This window comes from Branchiostoma belcheri, unplaced genomic scaffold, assembly GCF_001625305.1.
Source record: "Branchiostoma belcheri isolate BF01 breed outbred unplaced genomic scaffold, Haploidv18h27 scaffold17, whole genome shotgun sequence".
NCBI classification, from domain to species: Eukaryota; Metazoa; Chordata; class Leptocardii; order Amphioxiformes; family Branchiostomatidae; genus Branchiostoma; species Branchiostoma belcheri.
Genome location: NW_017803157.1, coordinates 1,134,596 through 1,144,784, shown reverse-complemented (window position 1 = coordinate 1,144,784; position 10,189 = coordinate 1,134,596). Strand labels below are relative to the sequence as shown.

Genomic DNA, 10,189 nt, shown 5'->3' with positions numbered 1-10,189 from the left:
GTCAGGACGGAGCAAGCCCCTAGTCCATGACCGAATTACAAAAATCAATTTAATCTAGATTCGCCTATGGCGAATGTATCAGAGATTAAACTGATAAGAACAGATACTACACTTGATCTTAGCCAAAAGGCCGAGAAGCGATAACGATTGAACTTGAACCCGACCGCCGCTCACAAAACCCGATCACAGAACCCGTGGCAGCTAACAGGGGGGAAAGAGAGGCACCTAAAACAAGAAAACACATCTTCCTCACACACCCGGCATTTCTTCTTTCATTTCAATATCATCAACTTGGCAGGCCAACACACCAGAGCGATCGAATCATGTACCCGGCCGCAGAACTCAGGGCAAAATCGTGTATACGTCCGACATTGTCATAACTGTCTGACCGAATCCTGTCCGCAATAATGAAGCTTTCATCCGAAATCCTTTTCATATTAAGTTTGTTCGCTAAAAGGGATTTTATGATCGACATAACCATGCGTGTAAAGCGCGAAATTAATTTTTAGACCGGACTCTTTTAGAGACTACACGTGCGGAGTAATCGCGGCGCAGGCTTTTAACATGGAAACGTAGACGAAGTTGTTCGAATTTCAGACTTACTTGGTGCCTGAATCTTGTCAGGCCTCGGTTCCAGTGCCCACATACCCACGACGAAATTTTACCACAGATACACACGTGAAGGTTAGAGCATCCATGTTGCGTGTTGTTTCTTTTTGTTGTTACAATATCATGGCATCTTTAGGGAGTAATTAGGACCTGAACACCTGTCATGTAAAACTAACGTTATTTGCTAACGTACTTTCCTTTGGCTTATTAACGTTACATCTTTCCATAGTTTGAACTTGCACCAAAGGTTCCAACTGATATTCATTTTACAGATTATTAAACAAAAACGAGTCTGAGCCGACGAAAACATCCAAAGGGCCATTTTCAGGACGGCACTTTTCATCGAGGTCGCCTGCTCGATGTAACTATAATCTACAGCAAGAATCAGACACAATTAGCACCACATTGGTACAGCTGCACATTCAGACGATTTTTCTCTGTTGTACATGAAACACACTTTTAGATTATGAAACTTTTAGAAGATTTGTATTGTTTGTAAGAGTTTTAGCGAACCTATTACTGGTGGAAAACATTTAGCCGTTCATTTTATGAGCTTGGTTGAAAGTTGCAATATTTTAGACTGCAATATTATAGCCGGGCCCGGGCCATATGATGGAACGTGCACCGTCACATTTATATACTTTTGTTACTTTGGGGTGGGGTTGGTGGTTGGTGGCAGAGGACAAACAGTGAGGGACGATGAATTGGTTGGTTTCCAGGGGGTGGGGTACGGAGCAGGGTAGGGTAGGGTACAGTCTATGTTTGTTTATTGAGCTATGATGCAGTTGGGATAACCTGGGTGGTTGCCGGTGCACCGTCCTTCAGAGAAACAGTTCTTTCTCTGCTGGTTTATCACGCCCTCCTCATACGACAGGTGACCGGGGTTGACACAGACCTTGTTGTTACACAAATGGCTAACGTGCATATTGCTGTCGAGGTTTGGGCGGTCAGAGCACAAGAAAAACGCCACTCTGTGAGGGCTGACCTCTTGCTCATCTCCTGCTGTTGTGACCCTCATCCGGCCGTATCCTCGTCTGGACCTTGCTCCGGTCCATGTCAAGCAGCCCCCACTGCTCGCAACACTCCTCTGCGCAATCCTGGCCCGTAACTTTGCCTCTGTCTCAGCAGAAGGCCGTTTGTCAAAGAAATTCGTTCTGAACGTAGCCATGCTCACATCAAGACTAACCCGATAAAATGTATTCCCGCCCCTAAATACGACAGAGTAGTATCAGATTATCAGACGCCCCTAACCCACTTGACGGAAGTATGCGTATGTTCCCGATGTTATTAGTGCATTTCGTTATCAAACAAAAAAATGTACATATAAAGATAGGTAATTAATACTCTGTGTGTCTGTATTATCTGTATTAATTGTATATGTTTGAATTATATATGCTTGAATTGCTTGTTGAAAACATAACACCCGTGAAATATCGGCAGGCCCGTTTCTCCGGTAACGGTGCACCTTGCGCGGAAAAATATGGACCGAGGCCTGGGCTAAGATCCTGTTCCAATTTTCCAGACATCATCCATCGCTGATTTTATCGAATATTTGGCATTTCATATTTGGCATTTCTATTAAGATCTCATGTGACACTCATGTGTACCATTGTATAGTACAATACACAGTGGCTACAGTGGCTGCAGCCTGCAAGTCCAAGCAAGCAAGCAAAAGTTATTTTTAGATATAGACTGGAAAATAACGACGTATTTGAAATAACTCCTGCTGAAACTCCTGCTGTTTACACTAATTATACTATTAGGCTTGTCAAAAAAACTATAGGACTTCAGTGCTCCAAACGCGATCTTTTTTGTAAAACTACAGTATCCTGTATTGTATTCTAGAGCAGCTAGCTTATGCTGTACATTTTCATTTTTTTGTCTAAGTATAACGACAAATATTACTGTTACAATAATTGAAAATGTCATCACAATTTTATTGAAATCATTTGTAGAGTCATTCGTTCTATTCAAAATCTGACTATTAGCTCATATTCCCACATCTAAGCATTGCATGATTTTGAACATGTTATAATATTTCTCTTTATAGACAACAGCACTCCAACAAAAATGAGGGACATAAAATCAGCCAAAGAAGTCGTGTCTAAAACACACACCAGGCTTTACAAAACCCTATACTGGTACTTCTTAACTCCCATGGCATGGCAGACAATGTAATTGAAAAGACAGATATGTTTTTTTTATCATAATAGGATGAAATAGTGGAGAATGAATGTCAAACTGAATGAAACAAACTGCCTTGTGACAAACCATCATGGTAGTTCAACCTCAAAACATATTTCTTCCAAAGACTATTCCAAAGACAACAACAGTGATCTGGATATACATACATGTAGTATATAAATGACTTCTACTATGGCTTAATGGATGATTAGGGACAGCTGTTAAGTGTAGACCTGTATAATTGAGGTTAGTTAATATGCACAGTCTGGTAGATCACATCTTTGAAACTGTGCAATATCAAACAGCTATTTATTTATTTGCTATGGGGACTCACAAGTAAAGAAAAAATTAAATTTAGTGTCAAACTCAGAGAGTGAAGTACATGTAGATGCAATCCATCCATCCAAAGCATAACTTTTTTTTTGTACTGGACTCATTGGAGTCATCATTCAATATAGAAAAGTGTGCTGCTATAGAATGCTAAAACTCTATTACTTGATTACGGTCAAAGACACACTGACCTTGAGCAAATGACTAGGAGTGCATATGTTGAGAATATGTTGAGAATCGGGCAAAAATCACTTTAAACATAGATACAAAAGTAGCATGGTTAAGGGTGCACACCCCAATTCTTTTGTAATAGGGATTTGTGGCAGAGAATTTTTTTAATGGGATTATGGGATTTTCATGGGATTATCCGAGGCTCTGTATTTTCCTGGCAGGGACGGTCACTAGACTTGAGAGTGTGCAGCCTCAATTGCAGACGAACATAAATCTGGGGTGTGTCCACCTCCTTCACACCATCTACATTTTAACATGTCCCCATTTCTAGCCTTTTATCCAGAGTATTATATTATTGTGTAACAGTTCAACAGGAGGCATTGATAATTTGCAACTCTTAGAGAAGTACTCAGCATACAATACTGTGGGAGGGCAAACTTAAGGTAAAAGGTACTAGACTTTTCTTGAAACAATTTGGCAAACTTCGCACTTACGATGCAAGCCTATTGCACGCAGTTTCTAGATTACAGGCTTTTAACCATTTAACAGCAAAGCTGTTCTTAGATTAGGACTTCAGAAGAATATAGCTTATCTGTAAGAAAAGGCTTCTTACATCCCTTACATATCAGAGGAACAACTTGTTCTGCTTAAATGCTTTGAATTGTTTACTGTTCCATCAACTCAAACAATTGGGGTTGAATAAGAATATTTTGAGAAAATAAAAGGCTAACAAATGAAAATTACTGGAACTCATATGAATATCGTTTGTACAGCAAAAGACACCGCAAGATTCAATCTGCATGTTATAAAATATTAGTTGTACTTCGTTTCCTTAGGAAAAAGTATATGACCACATGAGGTACAGTTCTTTCTTTGAAAACACACTAAACATTCACAACACATGATGGAACCAACAACGTAAGAAAGCAACAGACATACAGAATATTTATAGAGCAAACAACATTTATCAACTTGCTTTCAATTCACACATGCCATAAAAGATAAGTTTCATATAAAATCTTTAAAAAGTTTGGAACAACCCACTCAGAGTAGTTGATGCTCGAGAGTACCATGAAAATACAAGAAGACTCAAACTCACACTGCAGAATCAGTGGAATAGGAGAAAAATAGATGGTATGGTAGCAATGCTATGTGTACAATCTTTATCAGTTGATGCACAGTGATGCAGAAACCTTCAGATCACATTGTCCAAACATCTATCCCATCCCCATCTTTCTGTTCTACCTTAGTATGTCCAACAAATGTTATTTTATGTTATGTTATTTTTGTCCAACAAAATTCCCTTAATTTTACTTCATACTGGAACATATTTGATACAGAAAACAAAACATACCAAAAATTGCCATGTCTTACTCAAAGTGCCTTCCTCTTATAACTTGTACCCTTTGATATATCTATGTAGCTGTGTCTACAGATGGTATCACTGTGCATAACAACCTACATGTACACATCCCAATGCCATCAACACAACAGTCCTTTCTCCTGCTCTACACAACTCTGCTGAAAGCACAAGTCTCCCTGGTTCCCAACAGATACAAAAAGTCTGTGGCTTGGGAACTCAGATTTTTGGCAACTTGGGAGCACTAACTACAGGGTTGGCTTGCTCCAGGTATTTGCGACCAGCAGCTTTGTAGTCATAGGTACAGTCATGGGCCTCAGCATAGCGGTGTGTAGCACAGAAGTTGTTGCCACATCTGGAGGGAAAGAAAACATTAACCATAAGAACAAGTTACATACAACTTTTTATCTTCTTTTGGAATGGGCTTCCATAGGACATCCGGATGATCCAATCAGATACTATGGAAGCCAACTGGATACGGGCTGGTCAACTTGATAGTATCTTCATTACGCCCACTGGATCTGCTTGTAGATTACAAAATCATACATGTCCTTTCTTTTGATGACATCTACATGCCTATGCAGTTATTGAGGTGCAACAAAATTAATTATGTGGTGCAATTTTCAAATATTTCCAGAGCAATTGTAATACTGTAAAAAAAATGCCTCTACCCTTGAGTTTCACCAAAAAATAACCTTAAGCTGTCTATGGTGGCAATACATTCTTCTTTACACTTTTAACATGCTACACACGAGAGCAGTCTATGGGATACCAACCTGCATTGATAGCTTGTAGCAAGTCCTGTCTTCTTGCCACACAGGAAGCACCTCTTACCAGACTTCTTCTTGGTATGCAGCTGAGGGGGCTTGACAGGGGGCAGTCGGTGGATGGGGGATACTGCAGGGAAATTAGAAACAATCTTAGCAAAACACATGCAATAAATTAAGCAACTAATAATAAGCTTTGCACTGCTTCAATGCCATAAACGTTTTCTCTGCAACACCAGTTAATTTTAACACCAGTTAATTTTCAAAAAACATTTCAAATGTGCATATGAGAAAAACACATCTACAAAACCCTAACTGTTTCATCAAGTTGATAATACAATATAGTACATGTAGTAAACATGTTCAAAATCAATATGTCACTCATACTATTACACAAGTGTTTATCTCTACCAACATTTTAGCAGCTCTCTGCTGACTTCATAGTGGATGGGTGACTTAAATAAATAAAGTTGTAATACCTGTCCCTCTCCCCGAAGCTGATATCCTCCCGGACAAATCACGAATACTGTGGGCAGACTACACAACAAAAGTAGGTTTAGTGCTTGCACTTTTAAAATAAAATTGAAGTTAACATTATCATTACTTACTTAGTTTTTGCTAATGTATCAGAGTGAGACCAATAATTCCAATCATTACTAGAAAGTAACATTTGCAAAGCAAATGCATAATGGTTACCTTTGCATATGGTCTGCTCTGTTAACTCTTACTCAAACAACATCCATATATATCATTTTCTGGTGACAGGAGTCTAAATCCCTCCTGCTATAAAATTGCAACATGTAACAGTAACCCAACACTAGTTACCATGGTAACAAATGTCTGATTTAGGTCATTGACCTTATTTGTTTGTAGAAGAAAAAGAAGAGGAAGAAACTGAGCAAAAACAGTATGTTTTCCTTTGGTAAACATAATTACCTAGAAAATGGCTCGTAAAGAAGACTTACTATGAGTCTACTCCTGTCTGGAGTGCCGATTCTTCGGTCATGTTTCCGTAGGCCAGCAGCATTACTAGAGTAGCCAAGACCTTCTGGTGGCATTCTGTGTTTCCCACTCAAGCCTACACAAACACAACCCACAGAGATGTTGGTTCACCAACTTTTCCTTGCATCTGTTTCCTTTCACCTGCTCTTTAGCACACTACATTATATTTAATATCTGTTTAATAACTTTAAACAACTACTCCCTTCATTTGGCATGATTTACAGCTAAAAATGATGATTCGATCAATCATCAAAGAATCAACCAATCAAGAAATAAATAGCTTCTTATGTAAGGAAAGTGCCTTTTGTAATGCTTATAGCTTATAAGATGTAACTCTACAACTTGTACAACTAGATCAAATGACCTAGCATTGTTTTTAGATTTCAGTGTGATTTTTCACTGGAAGGGATACTTCCAGGTTGAATGTTAATTTTGCCAACAGTAAAGATTTGACCACACTAAACTACAGCATAGAAGGTGAATGTTATTTTTGCCAACAGAAAAGATATGACTAAAAAAAATATGACATAGAAGGTGCACTTTGCAAGTCGTCTTTAAATGCCATATTTGTCGTGAAATCAAAACCCATTAAAATTGACACCTACCTCGTAAACTCTCCTTGGTAGCACTCCTGACCAAGCTACCCAAGTGCTGCACCTCCTTTCTACCGCCAAGCTTCTCCAGTGACACAGGAACTTTATTTACAAGGTCTACAGTCCTGGCCTCTGCTGACACATATCCATGTTCCCAACGCCTGAAGGGGGAGTCCACCGTGGATGGAAACCCTGCACTGGTCCCTGCTTTACGGTGTTCAAGTCCAACAAAATCTTTCTTCAGCGACTGAATCACTTCCTTCTTCTCTTTTTCGATCCCTTGCAAACCCTCCTTCTTTTGCACTTTGCCGTCTGTAAGGTCTCTGGGTAAATCCGTTCCTTGGGAGGATGTTTCAGCCTTTTGCTCCAAGATTCTTTGCAGTTCTTGCCGTTTTCTAGGAGAAGTTACAGTGGTGGCACAAGCAGCACGCGAGTCTTGCTGGTGCCTTTCTTCCTCACTGGAAGAGTCTGTGTCCCTACTGGAAGACGAGTCCTCAGCCAGTCTGGAGGGAGCACCATAATCTGTCACTCTGGCCCTGACAGCAGATTGGTCCTCCTTCACACCTTCTGCTGACGCTGAGCCTGACCTGGGCTCAGCAGCCTGGTCAGACTTTAACTTTGCTGATGGCTTTTTCAATTTGGCACTAGGGAGGTGCTCTAATCTAGTTCTAGGAGAAGGGTATTGAGTTGGCTTCTGGGTCCTTTCTGCATCCTTTTGAGGATCAGATTTGGCATCCTCAGCATCACTTTGTGAGACAGAGGACCCTCCTACAGGAGGAAGGGGCATGTTCCTGTTGAGAGCTTGCCCTGAGTTTTGTGAGGTACGGAGATGAAGTTTCTTTCGTCGAGAGGAAGTTTTGCTACTTGGACGACCACTTGATGGCGGTCTCGGCTTGAACTTTGGTTGCTGTGGTAATTAAAGACAATGCGCAAAAAAGTCTTAGAAAACACACAAGGAATATTGTTAACATAAAACTAAAAATTAGAGGGTTAAAAATAACATAAATGTATCTCATCTTGGGGGATTAGTAATAACACTGGTATATGAGAGCATAACATGTTTCATACAACTGGAGTATCATTGAATTATGTAGTCTAATATTCTCGTACATTTCCACAATAAAAGAAGACTGTGATAGAAAAGAAAAAGTGTGCCTGCCTTTTTGCTGAGACTGAGACTCTCCATCTTGGTCCTGAGTGCTCTCATCTTCGTGGCAGTGACGTTATTGTCTCTGATCTGTTCCTGGGATGGCTGCTCCTCCTCCTCTTCCTCATCATACAGGTTGTACACAGATGCACCACTGTGCAAGGGAGAGTATCAACTTTATGACGCATCAAAACTGTTATGCTAACACCATTGAACCCCTAGACTATTTTTTCAGTCTGCAAAATTGGAGTTTGCTTAATTCTTCTGCTGTAATATTGAAACTGTCTCTGCAAAATGCAGACGCGAAATTTAGTCCTCGCGAACATAAATGCATTTACAGTAGTGTAGGTATTAACACTGACCTTAATGATTCAGAGAGAGGTGTGAGCGTGCCGTCTCCTCTGTCCACCACTCGGAAAAAGTTGAGCTGGTCTCCCTCGCGGAACACCAGCAGGGTGACCTGCTTGTTGTTGGGCAGCTTGTCCAGGATTTCCTCCTTGTTGGCCTCCATGTACTCAGCCATCTCCCGAATAGCTGGGTCTTCCATGGGAACTGTCAGAACAACAAGTTATTGTTAGTCATGTGCAGGGGTGGCTTAGCGCTTGTATGAATTTGATGAGAAACGCATGAAGCTTGACGCAAAAATATATGAATCTTATGAAAAACATATGCTTTTTTTTTCAAAACTGCTATATATATGTGTGAAGTACTAATAAGGGATCCAAGAAAAGGACAAAGAATTATTATCAGATTATTTGGTACATGTGTACGTCTTGTTGGGTAACCTATGTTAATTTCCTCTACTTGAATGACTTAATCACTTGCATGAGCTCCAACTGTCACAAAACAGGTAGAATTTGACATGTGACTGACCTCTCCTTGTGTTGATAGGCCCTCCTCTCATGGCTAGAACCAGCTTGAGAGTGCTGCCATCAGTAATACTGGAACAACAAACATACTCTCAGTCATTGTCACCAAGAAAACATTTACCTGAACCTACCTTCCAAAATTAAACTATGCCACATAGTACATGTATATGCTATTTTCAAATTTTCTCGCAATGATAACATCATGTATTATTAGCATGACAGCTCATCTGTGTTGTTAGGTACCACAGCGAAGTTTGATACTTTAGATCAATGTTCACAGTAAACAACATGTTTAAACATTGTGACGTACCACTCGTCAGTACGTTCATACCAGAGTCTACCAGACTTCACATATGACCAGACAAATTCAATAGCGGGAATAAACAAGTTTAGTTTAGTCATTAAAAATCTATATCAGTGTCCTACCTATTCCTCGTGGCAGGCCCAATGCCACCATATGTACTGAGGATTTATAAAGGCGGCAAATTAATTTTGTTTACCTGTAGTCATGGAGACAGTAGTCGTCTTCTAGCTCCACGGAGCGCCAGATGAGGTGCTGCTGGGAGATGGGGATTCCTGCAGACACAAGACAGTCTGTTATTGCTTTCTCCTTAGCATGTAGATTCATACAACAGTCACTTGGCTTCATGTATGGCAATCATGTAAACAAAACAAAACATCAACCCTAGCCTTTTTTTTAATTAATTGACCACTAGTGTTATAAAATTTTTGATTTGACATCTGAATTTCAAACCCTCTTTATTTCTGACATGTCATTTAAGGCAATTTCAGAAGCAATTTTTCTTCAGTAAATCAGGTGAAATATTTGTCCACAAGCAGGTGGACAGGTAATTGGGAGAGTCAACAATCCCTACCTACTGACCCTCGTTTTTTCAGAACCCAAACCAGAAACACAACATTAATTTTTCTAGGCCCAAAAAAGGTGTTCATGCAAACCAAAGGCAAAGCTTTCATTGTTTCAACCATACTTGTGACATACACCTCCGTTGTACTTGTAAGTTATCAGCCAACAACTTTCATGGGGACCACTGCAGTATCATGACACTGAATGTTTCCAAAGTTGTGCACTAATTACTCTTGTTAGTTTCAACTAATTATGGTGACAATTTTATATATGTTTGTACAATCTCAGGTTG

The 10,189-nt window shown here is 39.9% G+C and overlaps 1 protein-coding gene across 1 annotated transcript in view; it reads right to left on the bottom strand.

Annotated features, from left to right (window-relative positions):
• Positions 1-4,592: 4,592 nt before the first annotated feature.
• The window catches only part of LOC109466805 (AN1-type zinc finger protein 4-like), an 8,479-nt gene continuing 2,882 nt past the window's right edge, over positions 4,593-10,189 (bottom strand). The window contains exons 2-10 of the mRNA XM_019764644.1: positions 9,533-9,608; positions 9,037-9,104; positions 8,526-8,715; positions 8,176-8,317; positions 7,029-7,923; positions 6,387-6,499; positions 5,901-5,958; positions 5,431-5,551; positions 4,593-5,009 (exon numbers count right to left, since the gene is read on the bottom strand). Coding sequence (XP_019620203.1) covers positions 4,874-5,009; positions 5,431-5,551; positions 5,901-5,958; positions 6,387-6,499; positions 7,029-7,923; positions 8,176-8,317; positions 8,526-8,715; positions 9,037-9,104; positions 9,533-9,608 — 1,799 coding nt within the window. The 3' untranslated portion in view covers positions 4,593-4,873. The remainder of the gene's footprint in view (positions 5,010-5,430; positions 5,552-5,900; positions 5,959-6,386; positions 6,500-7,028; positions 7,924-8,175; positions 8,318-8,525; positions 8,716-9,036; positions 9,105-9,532; positions 9,609-10,189) is intronic.